The sequence below is a fragment of the Aspergillus candidus genome (assembly GCF_002847045.1).
Source record: "Aspergillus candidus strain CBS 102.13 unplaced genomic scaffold BDW47scaffold_22, whole genome shotgun sequence".
Lineage (NCBI taxonomy): Eukaryota > Fungi > Ascomycota > Eurotiomycetes > Eurotiales > Aspergillaceae > Aspergillus > Aspergillus candidus.
The window spans coordinates 1-21,470 of NW_020194027.1; the positions used below are offsets into that span (position 1 = coordinate 1).

Below are 21,470 nucleotides of genomic sequence, written 5' to 3' on the forward strand. Positions count from 1 at the left end.
CCCTAATGACCCTAATGACCCTAATGACCCTAATGACCCTAATGACCCTAATGACCCTAATGACCCTAATGACCCTAATGACCCTAATGACCCTATTAATATGTTCAAGACAGATTAGCAGCTCTTCCTGTTAGTACGCAGAGCTGTTATTACTAGGACTGAGTTTCACTAGATATAGCTGAATGCAAGTATTCGCAAGTGAGACTGTAGGTCTGAGTGTGTGTAGTTGGTCATAGTGTTCAGAGAGAATCATATCTGACTAGATCATGGCTTGTATACATCACAGGATATTAAGAACAGGGAATATAGGGTATAGCAGTTTCTTGGAGACAGGGATGCATGGTTTTATAAAGTAGAAGAAGACTACTAGTTAATTATAGATATTTTGGCTCAGGGCTATATTATTATAATTAAAAGACTCTTATTATCTTCTGTCTAATAGTTCTACTATATTACACACAGAATTCAGATAGGTGGCTTATATAGAAAGTGGAATCATGATTCTTTATTCTAAGACTTCTGCTCACACACGTGCAGGAGAAATAAGATTCTTACTTATACTTTCATATCTAACCCCGCATCATATAATCTAGATTACTGGCAGCCTGTTTCAGATAATAGCCAGCCCTGCTTAGTATCTTCACCTCACTCTATCAACCAATGTCTGGAATTAAGATAGGAGACATCGTCTTGGGGGCCTTTCCCATTATAGTCATGATAATTAAGTAATACAGGAACAGCCTGGATATTCTTTAACTATAAGAGATAAAGAACTATGAAAATAAACTTGCGGCTATATAGCTCAAAATCAAGGTTCAGGGTATAATTTTTTGTAATATATATCTAAGTTTATTATAGACCTTTCTAGACCAAGAGTCTATAATCAAGCTTCTGATAGAACTAAACAGCTTTAAGAAGTATATCACGCTTATCAGCCTGTCTCTAAAGGCACACCTGGGCCTGTAGTAGGAGATATACTTAAAATTAATAAGATAACTACAGAATCTGCTAAACACACTCAGGCTATATATAGACAGGGTATCATGTATCCCTACTAATTAAAGTTTCAATAGTTAGAAACTTATATTATTCTTTAGACATGCCTAATAAATACTGATAATATAATATTCAAAATCTCATCTGTTCTCAAGCTTATCTGGTTTAACTTTAGTATCAGACAGTGACACAGCCTGTTATATAAAATTAAAGAGATAAATGGCGCGCTCCGCACTCTAATAGAGTAATAAAATATAATAAAAGATCTTGCCTAATCTCTAGCAAGAATAGCACAGCAGAGCTGATACTGGGATCTATATAATAAGAGCTCAGCCTTACTGAGTCTACTCTTAGTTTACTTTAATTCCTGTACCATGGATTATACCTACTTATATAGATTTCATCTTCACTCGCTGCTCCCACTCCCCGAGGAAAAATATAGTATCATGAGGACAAGGAATAGCCACTGCTATGTTAAGATCTGGATTAACTTACATATTCAGCCTGTGGTAGGGTCTCCTGTTCTATTAGATAAAAGAGCACTTTATATTATTTCTACATGCTTTAAGCCTGACTACCATGCTGGATCACTATATCAACTCTAATAACCTGTCCTGTTATTCTCGCGCCCAGCAGACTCTGATAGTGACATATCATGCCCTAGCTGTCAGGATTTCAGAAGATATATATGACATATTAAGTTTCTAGAAGGCCCCGTGTGTTTTCCAGCCAGTACTAGCACTATTTAACAGTATGAATTAAGAACTGTGCCTAACCAAGGAGCAGCTAGCACTTTAATAGTGAGTATAATAAGTGTTATACTAGTCCATGCTATGTTTAAGATCCGCGACCACGGTCCGCTAGTTAAGGATATATTACTATGTACTATTATATCAAGTGGCACGCGCTATCAGCGGTTCCCAGGCTATTTTTATGAACAGGATCATGTGAATATTACTATACTAATTACACTGTCTGTAGTATGCCTGCACAAGTCTAACTAGCTTGACTCCATGTTTTCTAGTAATAAAGTATTCTTTGCTCTTCTAAATAATAATATCAGTGAGAACTCTGTCTGCTAACTATATATAAAGAAGCTACATGCTATTCATACAAATCCTTCCCAAGCAGGGAGTATATTACTAACAAACTTAACTATACAAACACTACCCAAGTTATCAATAACTTTCAGTATTTATAACCACGCTCTTTATAATCTTAGTATTATGCTCTTAGAATTAATAATAAACAAGCCTCTCTCTTGCTTTCTTATATTAGGGTCTAGCAATATCTCTTCTGAAACAGAAGATCAGATTACATGGCACCTTGAGCAAGAAGTCTGCAGGAAAGCAGGGCCTGTCTAGGCAGATGTTATATTCAAGTACTTGCACTATCCATTCAGGGGCGATCCCTATCTTGATAACAATGTCTTTGTCTCTGCAGTGTGTACGGATATTATATAGCTGCTTCTGGATATAAAGTGGTTACTGGACAGATAACTAAGCACTATACTGCCTAGTAATAATAGTTATACTACTCTCCCTGTGTGTTTTTGATACTAATGGTAATAGCTGTCAGCATTATATCTTTATTATAGAAAGCCATTTTATTATATGTGCTACTGTTTGTTATAGCCTATATATGTAATACTTTAATATGCTAAGATAAAAGATTACAGCTCTAAGAGATACTCTAGAGAATATTATATTTATAGTAAAGAAAATCATCTTATGTCAGCTCTATGCAGTATAAGTCTTTTATCAGAACCTAGTCTGTAACTACTTAGATTATTATCTAGTGACTCCGCAACATTTCTCTGTAGCCAGATATTACCTGATATTCCCAGGATCTACTTGTCCTGAGAACAAGGTGCCTAGATCTTAAGAAGGTTCCACTTTGTCCTAGGAGTAAGAGTGTTGCTCTTGAGAGATGCTGGTATTCTGTATTCCGAGCTTTGTAAAACACAAAGGCACTGCCTTGCTAGCGCAGGTTAAAGTGGAATTAATCACAGGCCTATCAGGCGAGGCTTAAAGTTCGCTCTTAGGTAGCTTGGAACATCATAGTGGATACAATAATCATGTATCTAGAATAGTTTACCTGCATATCGCTTCATTACAAGGGTGTGACGGAAACCTAATGATGTACCCCATAAAGGCGGCATAGCCAGGCAGAAGCCCAGGGCCACTTATTTAAAAAAGAATCAGGTTTCTTATACAGAGATAACTAGAAATTATGTGATCTAATAATAGTCAGGTTAACCCACTCTAATTACAGGACCTGAAAAGTAGAGTTAGCTTAATTTAATCTCTTTATATAGAGTATTTAGATAATATTATTAAAAATTCTATATAAGAAATGTATGGATTTTAAATATATTTAATTATATATAAGATACATATAAATTAGAGAATTTTATATAAAATATATATAGTAGTTTAAACACTAGTGTCAATATATGCATATATTCACTACAGGTATTCTAAAACTGGTATTTTCATATTTTTGCTGATAAATCAGCTTACTAAGCAGGTTCTCAGGTAGACTAGTCTACTTTAGCCTAATCCTTAGCCCTAACTAGCCCTTTTTAGGTAAGAATCAGCATATTTTTGGATTATGCGGGTTTTCGCCATTAAAACTGCCCCGAACCACACTGAATGACACTAATTTATATAACAAAATAAAAGTATTTATACAGGAGTCTAGGGGCTAGAGTTATAAAGAGAAATAGTATTAGATAGTAGTCTTGGATAGCCTGCCTGCCAATACCTGCGAGTGCTGAGTTATTAAAGATACTATAGATTATGTATACATAAGCCCCTGACCCCCTCATCCTTTCAAGGGTCAGTAATTAGTTCTAGCATACATGCTCCCTTCTGTTCCCTATACAATCCTCCATTGCCGCTCCTAGCACGTTATCCAGCCTTTGATGCGGCGTCCCCGGACTACCGCATAACACATCTACCCGACCAATCTTTATTAAGAGATGACCAAGCATGGAGTGCTAGATTAGCGACCAAGGCTGAGGCAACTCAATGTTCAGTGGCCATGGATCAGATCCGCTCTTTGTGCGACTGTCCGCTGGCATTTGGCAAGGATAGCAGCTTGTCGACTCACCTCCGCAAGACTGCCCACGACCTTCTTGTTACCGCCCACGAACCCATACAGCGCATATGGGATGTTAACCTCCCGACAAAATTGTTGGACGAGCTTCTGTGTGCGTCGGAGGTTGTGTCGGGGAATCCGAGGGTACAGATGATGAATGGCCTGGAACTGAAGACCACCATGGATGAAATCCAACCACTCCGGACAATCGACATCCATGGTAGTTCGGAGCATTCTCTGGGCAAAGCACTCATGCGGACCCAAATTGGCTGTCGACATGGCAAAGTGAGATAGGGTAAACTGGACATGGAGTGGCATGGTGACCATATGGCTAACCATAACAAACGCAACCCGACTCCAGGCTGTTGGAATAGATTGGTAGACAATTCCGTAGCCAAACCAGAGCCAGAATACAAGGTTTCCTGCAATCTCAAACCAGCGATGCCACCACGCAGAGCCTTTTCGGGGGCCTTGGCCCTGCGCGAGAAAGACCCAGGATTGCACGTAGAGGTTGAACCGCCCAAACATCAGAATGGGATAGTAGAGGTACGATTGATATTGAACGAAGAATTGAGCCGCCTTATCATACGGCAACAGGCGCTCATGGTAGGTGGAGAAGATATTCCCGAGAAATCTGTGATTCACGGCGAGGACCGGCAGGTGCTGGTTGTCAGGGTCATGTTCCGGGGCATTGGTGACGATGTGGTGGACATTATGAGTGCGTTTCCACCAGCCTAATGACAAGCCTCCAATTGGGGCTGCGATTATCATTCCAATCAAGTTGTCTATGAAGAAATCATGGGTGATGCCCATGTGGCCGGCATCATGAGCGGCAAAAACCATCTGCGACCAGAACAACCCGAGGAATACGGCACTAGTACAATACCACCCGGCGTGAAGGAATAGCAGCATGATGCCGAAAAGTAGAGAACAGCGTCCAAACTCCCAGGCGTATGCAGAGTAATTGCAGTGGTACAGGCCTTCGGCCTGGATTTGGTTATGCAGATGACGGTACTTCTCAATGATCTTGTCTTGAGTCAACAGATCAAGCGATGGATACCGAGCGAGTGTCAAAGTAACATCGTCTTTAGTCTGCGAATCGAGAAAGGCCAATTCTCCCTGGTTTTCCCCTTGAGATTCCTGAGGTTCCTGATGAAGGCGCCAATAGTTGAGTTCTGAGGCGCCTACATCCGATGTGTCAACCGGACCGAGAGAAACATTTCCGGATTCTTCTCCACTCATGGTCACTCCTTGTGCCTCCGCGGTCTCTGGATAAGGCCGAAAAGAGCCTCCCTGGATAGGCGGCACGAAATTATGCCAACGACCTTCGACCCTGCCGATCTGGTATCGATCCATTTGCCGGCGCGTTTCCTCTGAGTGGAATCTTGGAACGGTCAACGAGTTCTCTTGATCCCCTTGTTAGCCGGGGGGGGGGGGACAAACACTGAAATCTCGTCCGTCGCATCCTTCCCGACCATATGCTCGATTGTTTTGTGGCCTCCCGGATGGTACGGGATCCACGCGTCGAGGCGCAGGACTTTCTGGTCGACGATGATGATTGATTGTCCATTGAATATCAATCCCTCAACTTGACCGGGGGTCAGAGTCCTGTCCCTTACAGGGATTGACATGCTGCTCAGATAAGAAATTGTAGGTGTATTGAAAGGAATTATTTACCAACCAGATGGTTGTGTTTTCGGGAATGAAATGCTGGCTTAGCTAGCATCATGCGACTGGCCCTTTTTGAAACAGGAGCAAAAAGCGGCAATGAGGACGTGTTGGCCAATTAGAAAACTAATATTCTAGGCCAATTAAAACTACACTCCGTACGGAGCGGATTTCCAAATATTCCGGACGGATGAACCTGCTGCCTGGCCAGTTGCTTGCTGAAAATATTTGGGCTGCCAGACCCCCCGCCCCCGACCCCAATCCGCTCGGATTGGGGCGGTCCGGGGATTGGTTTCCGGGGGCAGTCCTGCCACCATAGTCCATTTGGTGGTACGTTGCCCGAGCCCGTACCATTACAAGTTGAGAGTAGCTGCTGGGGGGCTCCCTAGCCTTCTCACAGACCTTGAGAACCCGAGTGGCTGATTTCACCACTGATTTGGCGGCTGATCCTATAGTTACCTAAAGTACCATGTGCGAGGCTAGGGTAGAGACTCTACAGATAAGGGGCAGTGATAAGACCTGCTACTAAATATAGTCCCGCAGGCGCGCGGGCGGGCCCCTGAGAGAGGGGAAGATAGTGTTAGGACTGCAGAGCGCGGTCTAACAGAAGACCTACGGCCATCCGGGCTAGAGTGTCATCTCCAATCCGCAAAAACCGATCCAATCCGCACCGAATCCGTAACGAGTTGGATTCGGATAGGGGGGGTCAGAATCCGCAGCGGATTCAGATTTTCAGTGAAAACCGCAGAATCCGAAATATAGGGTTAGCTTGATTTCACCCCTTTATATAGGGTATTTAGGTGGTATTTTAATGAATTATATATAAGAAATACATGAATTTCATATATATTTAATTATATATATGAATATATATGAATTGCATGAATTTATATAAAACATGCATGTTAGTTCAAATACTATATAGATATATATATATTCGCGCGGGTATTCTAAAGTTGGTATTTTCATGATTTTTGCTTATAAATTAACTTACTAAGCAGATTTCTTGGGTAGACTAGTTTACTTTAGATCATATTTTAGCCCTAATTAGGCTTATCTAGGTAAAGATCTTTAATATTTTAGATTCTGTGATTTTCACTATAAAATCCGCACTGAATCCGCAAGTAGGTTTGGATGCCAGGATTAGAATCTGAATCTGCAACAAATTAGATGCTACCTGGGGAGAATCCGCTCCAATCCGCTCCGAATGACACTTTAATCTTAATAAAAAGAAATTCTCCTAATCTCTTACTTTTAAAATCTATTAAAGAACAGGGAATAATGAAATTATTCTAAGATCTTAATATAGTATAAAGCAATATTTGAATTATAATGTAATAAAGTTAAAGATCAATTAAGATAGTATTTGAAAATTTAATCTACTTTTAAAAAAATAAATCCAGTCTATATACAAGGGTCATTTAATGTACGTATTTTTCTGACAGCCCGATCTTCCCTCAAACAGACACGTTCTTACCAGGAACAATGTTGATGGACTTTTGTGAAACATTGTCATCAGTATCTCCTTCCTCTCTCTCCTTTTTCCAAAGTCCTGGCCACTTGAATATATCCATTGGCCGATGCTCAGTGAAATGAACCTCGTTCTCAATATCAGCAATAGTCATGCCCCTCGTCTCCGGAATCAAGAAGGTGACCAGAGCATTGAGGACCATGACACCTGAAAAGAGGCCCAACACTCCCGGCAAACCAATTCGGTCAGTCACAGTGCCAAATGCGAACGCAGTCAGGATGGCGCCTAACTTGCCCGCCGCTGCGGAGATGCCGTGCGCCGTGCCGCGAACACTGGTGGGGAAGACTTCAACAGGAATGAGCCAGGTTGTGCAGTCAGGGCCCATGTTGAGGAAGAGCTGGGAGAGCGTGAAGACGGTCATCAGCCCCCCCACGCTTGTGTGATTGGTTATGCCGGCCCAGATGGCGTATAGAATGGCGACTATCATGCACGAGTAGAATTGTTAGTGAGTGCGTCCAAAAAGGTCGGGTAGGGGTATTCCGCAGAAGTATCCAGGAAGGTAGCCCTATATTTGATTAATATTTGAACACCGGATTTCAGGGATGATGGGAACTGGGACGGGGATTTGCGGCAACGTACAGCAACTTGGACAATGATGTTTCCGATGGCAGTATTGCGAAGGGTGACCCACGGGGTGGGCCCATCCGCATAACCGATCTCTTTGAGGATGACGCTTTGGTTGAGGTTGACGCCGTAGTAAGCAATATCACTGGACAAAGTCATCCGTCAGTTTCGATGAGGCCCCAGAGGAACCTCAGGTTTACACTTACAAGAGAAACCAAGACGCTGAGGTCGCGAATAGAACCTTGGCATGTTTCCATTCGCTGAAGTAGACAAAAAAGTCCCGAAATTGCTCCTTTAGGCCTCGCTTGTCTGCCTGTTCGGTGTTCATATCTTTCGATACGTCTAGAAAGTTTAGATTCACGCACGGGTGCGTTCTGATATGAACTGGACATACACTTTTCATAAGGAGCTGTCTCTGCCATAGTCCATCGGGCGTATAGCGTGATGGTAGCGGGAATCATACCCAGGCCAAATAAGAGCCTCCAGACCCATTCGACGTACTGGATGTCGGACTCAATTCCGGACTGGAACGCTTCGACCAGTACGAGGAACGTGATACTGGCAGCTATGTTGCCGAGACCCATGAAAGAGAAAACAGTCAGGGACAGAACCGCTCTGGATCCAAGCGGCGTGCTTTCAGCGGTGAGAGATGATGACATGGGATAGTCTAAGTAACCGTAAACTTTCAGGCTCGATGATTTTATGGGCAATATCCAGATCTTACCTGCTCCAATACCTATCCCGGTTACAACACGAAAGCATGCAATCCATGAAACAATTGACTGCTTGTCAAAGTTGTTCCAGGGAAGCAAGACGACCATAAGAGTGCCGAACAAGGTGATTAGCAACTCTTTGCCGTAGACCTTGTGACGACCCAGGGCATCTCCCAGTACACCAAACATAATTTGGCCGACGGCCATACCAACACTCAAGGTACCCTTCATGATGTCACTTTGCACCGTTGGGACTTCACTACCCTGGTCCTGCCAATACAGGAAGCCCAACATCGGCACCACTGAAGATTATTTGGTTAGCTATCAGCAGAGTAGTAGATCTTTTGAAAATGTACAAACCTAAACCAATAGTCAAATTGAGATAGCCATCGGAAAAAAGGCCAACCCCTGTGATACAGAGAAACTTCACTTTCTCCAGCAATGATACCATTTCGGCGATATATAAGCCCAGCAGAAGGCAATTAAGTCAAACCTCTTGGGTCGCTCAATTGCACAGAAATATATAGAAAGTGTGCCGTGGGTTGCTAATCAGAAATGGCATCTTTGTAGTTGTTTGGGACCTTGTGTCCATAGCATTTATAGTCCATATCATCCCCACGGAACATTGACGTTCTGGGCATTGGCAAAACCAGCATCATATCATCGGCGTGAAGTGCTGCTGTATATGATAATACCAAGCTTGAGGGTTGTTGTCTCGACTGCTAACATTGTCCAGCCAAGGTGCTAGACAGAACCATGAGTGTTCATGGCCGCCATATGTGACCACACGTGCTCCCATCTAGTGACTTCAAGCGTTCTCGCATTTTCAGGATTATTTCAGCATTCAAATTTCGCCAACCCTTTCCTGCCCCATACTCGGAGGGAAGTGCTGCTGTAAATTTAAATGCCAAGCTTGAAATTTAGGATCTTGACTGCCAATATTATCCAGCCAAGATGCTAGATAGAACCACGTGCCTCCATGCCCACCACACGTGACCACACGTGCTCCTATCCAGCGACTTCAAGCATTTTCACATTTCCAAAATAGCTTCAGTATTTAATTTTCGCCAGCTCCTTCCTGCCGCATACTCGGAGGGAAGTCCTTGATCGTCGCTCTCTCCGATGGTGCTGTTCTTCTCAGGCGGTTATTGTCGGCTGCTTTCGTGTTCGGTCATCTCGGCGACGATTCAACGTTTTGATGACACAAGGTATTGGGTGATACACTACTCGCTCAAAATCTGTCAGTGAGTTTCTAAAAATAAATGAACTAGTCAGGAACTCTTCTGTGGTTCTCAATACGGAACAGCTTTCTAGAGGTCATCATTTCTTGTTTCTTCAATGACTACACCCATCTCATTGCAGTATTGATGATCTCTATTAGCCGAAATGGCGTCGACCGGTTTGCGCGATGACGCTTTCAAGAATCTGCCGGGGGACGATTGCGTTCAGGGGGAATCTGGAGGTCTAAAGCCGCCGGATATCAGTCGAAAGATCACCGCCTGCGTTGCATGTCGCAAGCAAAAAGTATGTACATAGGTTGTCGATGTCCGCTCTAAGAGGCGTCAGGTAGCAGGCATATTGGATTATAATGACACAAAACACCAGATCAAATGTCACATGCCCCAGGGGCAAGCGCCATGCGTTCGATGCAGGAAGAGAGGTCTTTCATGTACTGTGAACCGCAGCCTCCAGATGTTGCTACAGGATCATACAACGTGTGTATACTTCTATTGTGGATTGGAATCTACCTGCACAAGGCCAATGCTCGCCGTTGGCTAATGATGTTCCTTCAGATGGAAGTCTACCATGATGACAAGGATGCAAAGCTTCGAGATGGCCATGGCCAGGGTCGGGGAACGACTTTCAATGCCTGAATTGCAAAATGTGTCCGAGTCACCAGACTTTGCCCAGCTCTCCCCGGATAGTAACCATGACATTGAGCCACCCCGGCCGAATTTCCAACCTCAGCGGGCCTGGGACATAGTCATGGACCCAGACTGCGGTCCAGCATCAATACCAGCCTCTTGCGTAGCCGAAGGTCAAAAGCAAACGTCTCCCGGTGACTTACGGTCTGCAAGACCCCCGGATTTTATCTCTCGTGGAGTCATCTCTATACAACAAGCAGAACTACTTTTTAATTTATACTACCAGCGTCTCGATCACTTCCTCTATCGAATTCTGGGCCATCATCATAGCCTCAGCAGTGTACGAGAGAGCTCTCCATTGCTCACTGCTGCGATCTGCTCTGTAGCCGCTCTTCATTTGAACGAAGCCGGCCATCTTTTCGGGCGCTGCTATACAGCGTTCAAGAACACAGTGACGTCCCAGATGTTCTCCAAGGAAAACAACTTAGACGATGTACGCGGAATGTGCATAGGTGCATTTTGGCTAAGCCAAATTTCTTGGACGCTTGTCGGCATGGGTCAGTCACTTTACGTGTTCCCAATCTAACTCTTTTTTTTTGGGTCTCTAACATCACCATTAGCTGTGCGGATCGCCACTGAGATTCAACTACATCGCGGAATTCATCAAGCATTACAGGGAGATAAAGCAGGGTATTACCAGACCCGTGTATACTACCTTGTGTATGTCTGTGACCACCACTTTTCGGTGACATATGGCCGTCCGCCGATGACTCGAGAATGCCACTCGATAGCTGCTGCTAGTCGATTTTTAGAGACAGAAAATGCAACCGAAGATGATGCAAGGCTCGTTAGCCAACTGCTCATCTGGACTGTCAATACGAATATTTTTGACAGCTTTGGGGTTGATGTGGACACCCCGTTGGCTGCACATGAATGGTCGCAGCTTCGTCGGCACTCCATTGCCCTGGATATCTGGTACGCAGATTGGAGTGAACGATTCCGTCCAAACCAAAACGTCGGCAACTATCCCCGCCAGGGCGTTGGTTTGCACTTCAACTTTGCAAAGCTATACTTGTGTTCGCATGTCTTCCGTGGTGCACCATCAAATGGCAGTGCCCAGAGTGACTTTCCGCAGGATCTGGAAGATATCGCTAACACCGCAGTTCTCTCAGCTACATCTATACTGCGTGTTATTGTATCTGACGGAGAACTTCAGGCGCATTTGAATGGATTACCGCTATACTTTGATACAATGATTGCTTTTGCAGTTGTATATCTCCTCAAAGTCGCAACCAAATACTCTAATATCGTGAGAATCGACGCGACCAAGATGTTGGATCTCGTTGAGCAGACGGTCACAGTCCTCAGACAGGTTACGGTACCCATGCACGAGCAACATTTGCTGGTCTGCATCGTGGATGGAATAGAGAAACTATTTAAAAAGTCCCAGGAAGCGGCACAAATGAATCTTAGCTCATCAATGAATGTTGAGTACGCCCAGCAAACAGATCCTTTGGTGAACAGCTTCCAATGGATTGACAACATGGGGGACTTTGACATTCTATCTTCGCATCATGATGTGTCAGGTCCTGGTCCGTGGTCTCTTGACTTTTAAGGACCTTCCCACACGGCATAATAGGAGGGAAGTATCACCAGTTGAGTATCAAATCAAAAACATCATAATTGTGCCAATCCCTTGCCGCAGCTTGAGCTTGATCCTTCACCGGTTGTGACATGAGCAATGGAACATTCTGTTCCGTAAGCCCGCCATGGGAACGAAGGCGGTGGCCTTGCAGATTCGTCAAGTCATGGTCCCTTTTTCGGCTACCGATAACTGCGTTTTTAACTGAAACGAGGACAAGGTCGCCGTCATGTGGTATGTCAAGCAGCTCTGCGCCTTCTTTGCCGTCAAGGGCCAGTTGCACTTGAGACAAAGACTGGCAATACTCAAGTGCCATTGGCAACAAGTCGGGTGATTCCAGATACACTTGAACAAACGAACCCAAAGCGCCATGATGACGAACAAAGGGGTCTGTTATAGGACAAATCACCTTGGCGCACCCTGGTCCAAACTTTGCCTCCAGTTCATCTTGCAAAAATAGGATGTTCGGTTCGCCATCAGTGGTACACTTGTCGCTCATTCCGTGGTCTCCAGTCACTGCAACAACCGCACCGAGCTCCACGAGCTCTCTCAGACGATGATCCAACGATGAGAAGAATTCGTTTGCCTCCTTCTCCCCCGGAGCGTGTTTGTGTTGGACAAAATCAGACAGGGTCAAATAAAGCAAATCTGCTTTTTTTTCCCGTAACAATTTGACTCCAGCGTCCAGGACAAAAAGGGACAAGTCCGCTGAGTACTGTGGAGGTGCAGGACGACCAAGCCAGCGTTCTACATTCTCGATTCCATTTTCCGCAAGCGAAGAAGAGCCGGCATTTTCAGCAGCAAAACATATCGAATCCGATAAACCATGGCCTATTATGCGACGCAACTTTCCCTTCGCTGTTACTGCTGCAACTTTGATCTGGCGACTAGCCATGAGTTGCAGGATTGTCGAGCCGCGGAGCAAAGTGTCGTCCTGGACCATGTGCTCCTCTTTCGTAATCGGGTCGAGAAAGTAATTCCCTGCGATACCATGGACAGACGGTGGCACACCTGTAATTATCGAGACGTTGTTTGGGTTGGTGAAGGAAGGCATCGCACATTTGGCTGTTGTATGGAAGCCGTTCTCCAGGAATGATTTGAGAGTTGGAAGGATGCCATCCACAATTCCTTGTTCAAGATACTCAGGATCAAATCCATCGACACAGACAACAACGGTTGGGACTTGAGGCAATGTGTATTTGGTGGAATGAAGTTCGACGGTGGGCGTTGAAAAATTCGAACCCGTCTCTTACAGGAGTGCATTAGAATCCAGAAATTTTATAATTGGGAGACTAAACATGTTTTAACGCACTCAGAAGGCACCGTACAGCCAGATCTTCGTATGCTGAAAGAGGTGCGGTCTTGACGTCTGGAACCTTCGCCTGGTCGTCCCATCGTCGTACCTGGAGCTTTGCCCCCAACCAAGGATCTTCTTGTGCTTTTTTGACTTGAGATTCATTAAAAATCCCACCCTGTTGGATTGTCAGGACAGAGAGAAAAATACAAAAACTAATAAAGAAAATACTAACCTGCATTCTCAGCGTATTCTTGCTAGAATTACTCAAGCCATCATAATACTCCTTGTCCACCGCAGTTAAATACCTCTTCGCCGTCACATGCGCTGCCACTAATTGGCAAACTTTCTCACCAAAGCCCAGCTGTCTCAGATATCTTTCACCCACAACCTCATGGCTCGCTCTGCCAACATATGTCCCGTCCGGTGCAATCATCTTTGGCATCTTATCCGCGGCTGGTATGAAGCGTCCCACATCGTGCAAGAGTGCGCCAAGGACCGTCTCGTCATCAGCGCCTGACTCCTGTGCGAGTTGCGCTGCTTGAAGGGAGTGTTCGAGTTGGGAAATGGGCTCGCCAATATAGTCTGCATCACCTTGAGCCAAAATAAACTCAAACAATTCCCTCACAGTTTCGCGGGCATGCTGTTCGACGGCTGTTGTTGATTGGTGGTGGGATGCCATTTTTTTTTTTTTTTTTTTGCTAGTAACAATGTAGAACAACAAAGAGAAATAGTTCGAGTATTACTACTTCTGGATTGTTGTTTGGAAATGATGTAGAGTTCTGGTTTGTAGGTTGTCTCATATAGATGTTTACTAGCATTACATGGATATATTTATACCAAAGACACTCGAGCTTCAAAGGTGCATACTCACCGCACAATACCAGATCTGATCTGGACATCCCGGTGCGAAGTGCGACCAATTCCTTCACGTGTGTTTCAGTGATGATCAGGTGATCCACCCCGGTGCGAAGCGCGAGATATCGGTGCAAAGGGCGGAACCGAATGGGACCAGCAATATAGAACCACGCATGCAGATAATGGGACATGAAAAGGTGAAAATAATGATAAATAGTAACCACCAACCCCGCAGATGTCTCGATGATCAAAGGCTGTTTTCCTTATCCTTTTTGAATCTGGTGTCATTCCAATACACTAGAAAATAAGCCCTATCTCCACAATGTCTCCCATCACTCTTACCTCCGAGCAACTCAACCATTATCGTGAAAATGGTTATTTACTGCTTCGCGCTCACGAGCACAATCTCGTCAGTCCCAACAATCTCAATGCATGGGAAAGGGAAGTCCACCAATGGCCTCGCGTGAAGGGCAAGTGGATGCCGTACGATGAGATCAACCAAAACGGCGAGAGGCAATTGATGCGCACTGAGAATTTTGTTGATTATCATGAGGGATGGAAGGGTTTGGTTTGCGGGAAGAATCTGATCGGGATACTGGAGCAGTTATCCGACCAAGTAAGTCCACGAATGTACATAGGTGGATAGGCGTCGTATCTGACCCTGTCTGGTCCCACGCAGGAGATGCTCCTTTTCAAAGATAAGATCAACTACAAACTTCCCTTCGGAAATGGTTTCCAGGCCCACCTCGACGCACCAGCTTACGACCACATTGGCCGCATCGAGCACATCACCGCCAACATCGCCATTGATGCTGCCACGCCAGAAAACGGGTGTCTAGAGGTCGTCGCCGGCTCGCACAAAATGGACGTCGAGTTCTCACACGGCGGACATATTTCGGAAGCCTGGGAGCGTGCGCAGCCTTGGGTGTCCGTCCCGCTTGAGAGAGGGGACATGTTAATTTTTGGAAGCCATCTGGCCCACCGGTCGGCCAGGAATCTTACAAGTGCGAAGAGGGCCAGTTTGTATGCCACATATCATATGCGGTCTGATGGGGAAGATTTGAGGGCGAAGTATTATGCGCATCGGAGGGCTAATTTCCCACCCGATCATGGTAAGCCTCTTCATTCTTTCGGCTTTTTCTGTCGTTCCTATTGAAGTACTGGATGCTGACGCATTTCGGATGAAAAGAGCGTGAGCCAGGTCAAAATTATGAAGAAGGCTTCAAAACATATGGATTCGCTGCTCCTTTTTCAAAGCCGAATGCTGCTGCTAACTCTACTTCTATTCCTGCTAGCTAGATAGCTGTTTAGATATTGAAATGCAGAGTTCGGCAGAATCAGGATAGGTCTGTTATTAAAGGTGATATATCAACAGGGTTCAGCTGGATTGATTCTCGCATTAAAAGTTGCCATCACGAAATTTGTAATTAACTAAATTCTGGTCAAAAAAGGATGGATGTTAAGTGCGCGGCACCTAGCAGAGAAGTATATATAGCGTGTCTGGGGATACTGAGCAAGACTGCTGAGTAAATGTGCCTTTGGCAAAGCAGTATGATGTGACACCCCAGGGTGGATCATTATACTGAAACCATACAAAACACTGCATTCATTTCACCACTATTATATAAGTGTCATGTTACCAACACTTTGAAGGTTTTACCTTATTCTAGGTCATCTCTAAACTACCACATCCTTAAAAACATGCGGTTGAGAATCAGATCTAGGTTAGACCAACAGCTTGGAATCTCCTACCTATTTGCGGGTTATGTCCAGGTCTAAACCTTACCTAGTCACATGCAACTCTATAATAGCATTGGAGTCATCGGTTTCCTCATTCTTTTGATCGTTTTCATCGGTTCTCTCCTAGCTAAAAAGCCCGTTTGAGGGACCCACTACAATCCGTCTCAATCGGACATAGTGGCCTTTTGGTCTAGTGGAATATGTGTACCCCAGTATGACCCATGAACTGCTATCTCCTTTAATAATATAAATTATGTCATCATTGGACAATGAGCTTCTAAATTTATGTAAGCTTGAAAAGTAAGAGTTATAGCACATGTTATCATATATCAGCTCTGATTGATTACGGTCTAGATAGCTCTGAGAGTTCTTTCTGGATTCCTCCGAAATCCATTATCTTCCATACTTTAGTGCTTACTCCCACCATGGATCGTTTCATCTATTTTAGTTGGTATAGCGTGGTTTTTGGCAAGCTTCATCCCCGCAGCGCAAAGTTGCTTAGATATGAACATTGTTAAAGGGGTGGCTGGTTTGGTAGGGGGTAAAATTAGCGAGTAGGCTACGGAGTAGTTGGTCACTCTGGACCAATTTGTCAGCCTCTGTAGATTATAAATATAACTATTACAGTAGCCACGCCAGTCTTATACATCACACCCTATCCCCAAACCCATTTGCATCTTGTCTCACAGTCGAGCCCACCACTTGAAATCGTACGAAGGACCCTCATCATGAAGGAAGCGGTTGTTAGGAAGGACACATCAGTCGACATTGTCGATGCTCCCATCCCAAAGCCAGGGCCTGGCTATGTCCTGATCAAGGTTATTGTCGCCGGTAAGTACTAAATGCTAGAGGCCCTGCAGTGGCCAATCTATGCCACTAGACCATGCGTCTCTGCATGGGTGACCTGTATGCGTCAGGTCCCAATGTTTTGATCGGCAGCTAACGCAACTAATTGAAAGGTACCAACCCGAAGGATTGGAAGGTCCCCATCTTCTACGGTTCGGATATGAACACTGGTGATGATATCGCCGGTATTGTAGAAGCAGTGGGAGAGGACGTCGTCGGGTTTAATAAAGGGGACCGCGTGGCTGCTTTCCACGAGATGATGGCCTCGCACGGAGCCTTCGCCGAGTACGCCCTTGCACCCTACTACACTACTTTCCACATTCCCGACTCAACGACATTTGAGGAGGCTGCCACGATTCCTCTAGCGGCCTACACATCCGTCTGCGCGCTTTTTCAGGAGCTCGAGCTACCAGAACCTTGGTCGCCACTCTCGAAGGCCGCGGGCAAGGATGGCACTAAGCGTCCTCTCCTCATCTATGGAGCCAGTACTGCCACGGGAGCGTTCGCTGTCAAGCTTGCAGCGGCCGCCAATATCCACCCTATCATCACGGTTGGCAGCAAGCGGAGCGAATTCATCAGGCCCTTCCTCGATGAGAGCAAGGGAGACGTCCTCGTCGATTACACTGCTTATCCTACTGGGGAGGAGCTGATCAACGCGATCCAGCAGGCTGTCAAGAAGGGGGGTGCTCCCGACGGCCGCTGCTGGAAGGCCTTTGATAGCGTTTCCGAAGATGACACGATCAGGCTTGTCACGAAGGTCATTGCTGGCCCGCCGGATGCTGCTGGTCGTAGACCAAAGATGACTAATATTATGCTCAAGACCGAGGTCGAGGGCTCTGACCCGAGTGTTGATATTGTCTTCTCTATGGTCGGTCAGGTTCACACCGAGAATGAGAACGACAGGCTCATTGGCGTGGCATGGGGCGCAGCGTTTGCCCGGGGTCTGCGCGAGGGTTGGCTCACAGGCCATCCTTACACGATCGGCAAAAACGGTCTAGAGGGATTGTCTGACGGCCTAAAGGGTCTTAAAGACGGAAATATCCGCGCGCAGAAGATCTTGACACGCCTCAGTGAGACACCAGGTGCAAGCGATTGAGCCAAGCAAAGCCAGCCGACAACGCCCGCCAGGCCGGAGACGTGGTATGGTTGAATATGGGGACAGGTTTGGAAATGAATTTTTTTGTATTAGACAAAATATAGAAGATGTTTCATATGTCATACCTCACTAGGAATCATTCACTGCAATTCTTTAGTATTCTACCCTGGGACCCTGGGTAGATGGTTTCCCATTTGGCGGGGGGTCCAGGATCGTGACAGACTTGACTGAATCTGCCAACACATGGAACGTGGTAGGGAACAACGCCCGGCCAAGCCGGAATAAGCTCATGGTAGTTGAACGGCTCCAGGTGTTGACTGTAGTTATCAGGATACAGGAAATAAAGTAGTGTGTCTTGACTGCCCACTATTCAAATTACCCTGGCAAGGTCTACAGAGAAACGCTGGGCATGGGCTCAACCGTTTGTCGGTTCTTCTAGGTAGTAAGAGAGGTAAATTGAGGCAAGTATACCCCGCCTGGAAAACCGGTATGATGAGAAGTACTGGACTTTGCAAAGGCATCAAAGTGCTTCAGGAGTCGTACGCCAAGAGGGTAGCCTAACGACACGAACGACGACGAGGCCTTGACGGGCCTTGGCGAGGCTGTAGCACGTCCTCCTCTCTGATCTGAATACCTGTCTCCCAAGGTTATCGTCGTGAAGAAGAATCAATCACCCGGATATACTGGCCAAGGTGTCGTAGTGGCGAAGGGGAGAGCCTCATGGCTGAACTGCGTACAAGTTCATGTTCGGTATTAGCACCATCGCGGCAAAATAATGAGACAAGATGAGGTTAGAGCGGCAATAGGTTCAACAATATTACTTTTGGTAAGAAACAGTTCCCGCAGTAGCCACAGTTTCCGTCTTATAACCTGCGGGAGAATACTGGTGGAAAGAGTCAATACAAATGCCAATTTTAAAATGATATTCATGAAGGCATGGCGGGTTGCAAATCATATAAAGGATTCAACCTCGCAGGAAGACCCGCAAGTCAACTGACACTCCCGTTGATTGTATTTTTCAATCAAATCCCACCAAGAGTTATTGTCCATCATCCTTGAAGATTCGGTACCACTGTACCGAATGCCCCCTCTCAAACGGGCTGTAGATTGCCTTTGGACGGCCCTAGAACACAAATTCCCTCCTTACTGAACCTACTCCCATGAACCGGACAATCCCAGCTCTTTTCAGTATTGTTCCAACAGATCACACCCTTCATGTGCGGACACAGAGCACTGCGCTGGTGCACCTGTCCAGCCTCGTCCTTGTAGACGGCGATGGGCATCTGAAGATGCTTGTTCAGAACGCCGCCTGTACCAGGAGCGAGGTCTTCGATGTCAGTGATATCGGTCTGCAGATACCGCTTATACTGCGCATTGATCTCAAGGTCATGACCAAGCATCGACGGAAGGGACTTTCCCACGCTGACCTTCCGACCTGGATCATACAGCTGGCTCCATGCGTTTTGCTTCCCTGTGAGCTCGTCCGCAATCAGTTTGCCCGCCAGAACACCATGGGTCAGGCCGTTGCCACTGTCCCCTGTGACGATGTAGGTGCGCTTGGAGGCTTGATTCTTTCCGATGTACGCTATGTAATCCACCGGCTCGAAGATCTGGCCACTCCATTTGTAGTCCACGCTCCCGGCTTTGGTGAACCGTTTTCGGACCCACTCCTCCAGCTCCTCGAACCGGCCGCCGGTGTCTTCCTGGCCAACCTTGTGGTCGCACCCACCGACAACGAGATAATCGTCCTCCTTGTCGCACTCGGTTAGGCGGACGTATTTATACTGCTCGGCCTGGTCGTAGAGTAGGCAGTCCTCGACGTATCCCTTGGGTACACGGATCGCGATGCAGTAGGTGCGATCGTATTCCATTCGGCCAGTTTTTGCAGCGGAACGCACGTCGCCTGGACAGCCTGCTTGGCAGTGACTTGATGACCGGCCTCTGTGGAGATGGTCACCCTCTCATTGCCAAAGCCTAAGATCTCGTGGCCTTTTTCGCTCATGGACATGACTCGGGTTTCAGCGAAACAGTTGAAATTCGGCTGTTTCTTCAACCAATCCAACACTCCGATGAGGTACTTGGTTGGGTGAAAAGTCGCTTGCCTGTCGAAGATCGTACCGCCTTGCTGGTCGAGGCTGCTATCCCACCCGCGGACTTTCAGGTCGTCCCGAAACGCAACTGGCAAGCCTAGACTCTTTGCCATCTCAAATTCCTGCTTCAAAGATTCGATCTCGGTTCGATGCTCCGGCTGGTCTCGGGTGTACTGTGAGATCTCGTATCCGGGAAGGTAGCGGTATTCGCAATCGATGTTGAGCTGCTTGGAGATCTCGCCGACACGGTTCAGCGCCCACGTATGGCTTTCCGCCGCAATCCGGGCATTGTCCTTGCCGTGCTTCTTGGCGATTTCGACATAGCCGTCGTCCAAAGCATTCGCCAGATGGCCGCTAGTGCGTCCAGACTCTCCCGACAAGATGTGCCTTGCTTCGAGCAAGGTGACGTTGGTTCCACGATTGACCAGTTCATAGGCAATGGAGATGCCGGCGATTCCGCCTCCAACAATGCAGACATCGGCTTCGATATCTCTGTCTAGGGGTGGGCACTGCGGGTGTGCGGAGTAGGGAACTTGATGCACCCACACCGGATCGGTCTCGCCGGAAGTGTTCAGAAAATGCTGGTCGAGGGCCATCGTGGCTTTCGATCGGATATGGAGTCGATTAGTGACCGCAAACGCGCTTGCTACCCTGTTCTTCTGCCGATAACGTGACTGTACAACGAGGAGTCTCGTCTTGGGTTGGACGGTTGAGAAAGGAAGGATCGATCTGACTGAGAGCCGGGGAACTAGTGATACCCTGGAATATCTGCCGCAGGGCCTGAGCAGACCTGCCTTGGGATGCGGAGTGCGGAACATGAGTTGCCTGGATATGACAGTCACAGCCCCAAGGTTACTACAGAACCAGTGGGGGATCACATATTAGTCGCCGGATTTAATAGTCGTTGCTACAGATAATCCCCTGTGACGTCGAAACCCGTCATGCCAAGAATCTCAGCTTGTGAAGCTTGTGAGGATTTGCTTCCTCTCCTCAGCAGGAAGAAATACGACTAATCGGGTAGTCTATAACCATGCCATCAGGTAATTAAACAAGTAATCTGGGCAGAAGTGGCGTGGAAAAGAAAAGCCGGTTCTTTGCACCAGGACAAGTGGTGATCTCACCACGCTCATTGACGGAACAGTGTCATCAGATGCCGGACCATTTGTCCAGACCCCGCCATGCAATCATCTACTCTCTGCATAATCCTGTGTTCTGTCTCTACTCTTTTCACTTGTTCACCAACGCTCAAACATCCCTAACCTAATCATACTAACCGGCACTTCCGTCACAGGCTGGTATCTCTATCGCGAGGACCTTGTTTTGGTAGAGGAGAGTTCTTAATTATTCCAGCTTGGCTAGTTTATCGTCTGAGAATCTCGGGTATCAATCTTGCTGAAACTTGGAAGTGATGTCTTGAGTAATAAGGATGTTGGACAGTATTTTACATCTACGGCCAATGGCTTCT

At 46.2% G+C, this 21,470-nt stretch overlaps 8 protein-coding genes across 8 annotated transcripts; 3 read left to right on the forward strand and 5 right to left on the reverse strand.

Annotated features, from left to right (window-relative positions):
• Nucleotides 1-3,754: 3,754 nt before the first annotated feature.
• BDW47DRAFT_105608 (fatty acid desaturase) lies at nucleotides 3,755-5,763 on the reverse strand. The gene is made up of 2 exons (XM_024812605.1): nucleotides 5,542-5,763; nucleotides 3,755-5,482 (listed from the first exon to the last, which is right to left on the reverse strand). Exons 1-2 carry the CDS (start codon nucleotides 5,727-5,729, stop codon nucleotides 4,033-4,035), a joined length of 1,638 nt encoding a protein of 545 aa, XP_024671993.1. The 5' UTR covers nucleotides 5,730-5,763; the 3' UTR covers nucleotides 3,755-4,032.
• Nucleotides 5,764-7,223: 1,460 nt separating this feature from the next.
• Nucleotides 7,224-9,025, reverse strand: BDW47DRAFT_131661 (major facilitator superfamily domain-containing protein; the record flags this gene model as incomplete). The annotated part of the gene is made up of 6 exons (XM_024817366.1): nucleotides 7,224-7,717; nucleotides 7,873-8,006; nucleotides 8,068-8,203; nucleotides 8,256-8,528; nucleotides 8,586-8,876; nucleotides 8,935-9,025. The coding sequence occupies 6 exons, from the start codon at nucleotides 9,023-9,025 to the stop codon at nucleotides 7,224-7,226; spliced, it is 1,419 nt and encodes a 472-aa protein (XP_024671994.1).
• A 935-nt stretch (nucleotides 9,026-9,960) lies between these two features.
• On the forward strand, nucleotides 9,961-12,054 carry BDW47DRAFT_131664 (Zn(II)2Cys6 transcription factor; the record flags this gene model as incomplete). Its single annotated transcript, XM_024817367.1, has 6 exons — nucleotides 9,961-10,098; nucleotides 10,180-10,289; nucleotides 10,368-10,677; nucleotides 10,726-10,996; nucleotides 11,060-11,930; nucleotides 11,964-12,054. 6 exons carry the CDS (start codon nucleotides 9,961-9,963, stop codon nucleotides 12,052-12,054), a joined length of 1,791 nt encoding a protein of 596 aa, XP_024671995.1.
• BDW47DRAFT_105609 (alkaline-phosphatase-like protein) lies at nucleotides 11,561-14,074 on the reverse strand. Its single transcript, XM_024812606.1, has 3 exons — nucleotides 13,611-14,074; nucleotides 13,394-13,553; nucleotides 11,561-13,329 (listed from the first exon to the last, which is right to left on the reverse strand). The coding sequence occupies exons 1-3, from the start codon at nucleotides 14,055-14,057 to the stop codon at nucleotides 12,089-12,091; spliced, it is 1,848 nt and encodes a 615-aa protein (XP_024671996.1). The 5' UTR covers nucleotides 14,058-14,074; the 3' UTR covers nucleotides 11,561-12,088.
• A 389-nt stretch (nucleotides 14,075-14,463) lies between these two features.
• BDW47DRAFT_30470 (phytanoyl-CoA dioxygenase family protein) lies at nucleotides 14,464-15,699 on the forward strand. The gene is made up of 3 exons (XM_024818707.1): nucleotides 14,464-14,849; nucleotides 14,913-15,345; nucleotides 15,423-15,699. The coding sequence occupies exons 1-3, from the start codon at nucleotides 14,556-14,558 to the stop codon at nucleotides 15,530-15,532; spliced, it is 837 nt and encodes a 278-aa protein (XP_024671997.1). The 5' UTR covers nucleotides 14,464-14,555; the 3' UTR covers nucleotides 15,533-15,699.
• A 940-nt stretch (nucleotides 15,700-16,639) lies between these two features.
• Nucleotides 16,640-17,979, forward strand: BDW47DRAFT_105611 (zinc-binding alcohol dehydrogenase family protein). The gene is made up of 2 exons (XM_024812607.1): nucleotides 16,640-16,804; nucleotides 16,933-17,979. Exons 1-2 carry the CDS (start codon nucleotides 16,702-16,704, stop codon nucleotides 17,913-17,915), a joined length of 1,086 nt encoding a protein of 361 aa, XP_024671998.1. The 5' UTR covers nucleotides 16,640-16,701; the 3' UTR covers nucleotides 17,916-17,979.
• Nucleotides 17,980-18,193: 214 nt separating this feature from the next.
• Nucleotides 18,194-18,563, reverse strand: BDW47DRAFT_30479 (uncharacterized protein). The gene has a single exon (XM_024818708.1). The coding sequence runs from the start codon at nucleotides 18,434-18,436 to the stop codon at nucleotides 18,242-18,244; it is 195 nt and encodes a 64-aa protein (XP_024671999.1). The 5' UTR covers nucleotides 18,437-18,563; the 3' UTR covers nucleotides 18,194-18,241.
• A 443-nt stretch (nucleotides 18,564-19,006) lies between these two features.
• Nucleotides 19,007-20,601, reverse strand: BDW47DRAFT_125693 (FAD-dependent oxidoreductase; the record flags this gene model as incomplete). Its single annotated transcript, XM_024816426.1, has 2 exons — nucleotides 19,007-19,708; nucleotides 19,753-20,601. 2 exons carry the CDS (start codon nucleotides 20,599-20,601, stop codon nucleotides 19,007-19,009), a joined length of 1,551 nt encoding a protein of 516 aa, XP_024672000.1.
• Nucleotides 20,602-21,470: the final 869 nt, after the last annotated feature.

Excerpts from the sequence above, each read along its gene's own strand:
- BDW47DRAFT_105611 (XM_024812607.1), top strand. The coding sequence starts at position 16,702 with ATGAAGGAAGCGGTTGTTAGGAAGGACACATCAGTCGACATTGTCGAT. Across the intron at positions 16,805-16,932 it reads GATCAAGGTTATTGTCGCCG|GTACCAACCCGAAGGATTGG; the intron begins GTAAGTACTAAA and ends ACTAATTGAAAG.
- BDW47DRAFT_30479 (XM_024818708.1), bottom strand. The coding sequence starts at position 18,436 with ATGCCTTTGCAAAGTCCAGTACTTCTCATCATACCGGTTTTCCAGGCG.
- BDW47DRAFT_105608 (XM_024812605.1), bottom strand. The coding sequence starts at position 5,729 with ATGTCAATCCCTGTAAGGGACAGGACTCTGACCCCCGGTCAAGTTGAG. Across the intron at positions 5,483-5,541 it reads GCGACGGACGAGATTTCAGT|ATTCCACTCAGAGGAAACGC; the intron begins GTTTGTCCCCCC and ends GACCGTTCCAAG.
- BDW47DRAFT_30470 (XM_024818707.1), top strand. The coding sequence starts at position 14,556 with ATGTCTCCCATCACTCTTACCTCCGAGCAACTCAACCATTATCGTGAA. Across the intron at positions 14,850-14,912 it reads TGGAGCAGTTATCCGACCAA|GAGATGCTCCTTTTCAAAGA; the intron begins GTAAGTCCACGA and ends GGTCCCACGCAG. Across the intron at positions 15,346-15,422 it reads TAATTTCCCACCCGATCATG|AGCGTGAGCCAGGTCAAAAT; the intron begins GTAAGCCTCTTC and ends TCGGATGAAAAG.
- BDW47DRAFT_105609 (XM_024812606.1), bottom strand. The coding sequence starts at position 14,057 with ATGGCATCCCACCACCAATCAACAACAGCCGTCGAACAGCATGCCCGC. Across the intron at positions 13,554-13,610 it reads AGAATACGCTGAGAATGCAG|GGTGGGATTTTTAATGAATC; the intron begins GTTAGTATTTTC and ends ACAATCCAACAG. Across the intron at positions 13,330-13,393 it reads GGCTGTACGGTGCCTTCTGA|AGACGGGTTCGAATTTTTCA; the intron begins GTGCGTTAAAAC and ends CACTCCTGTAAG.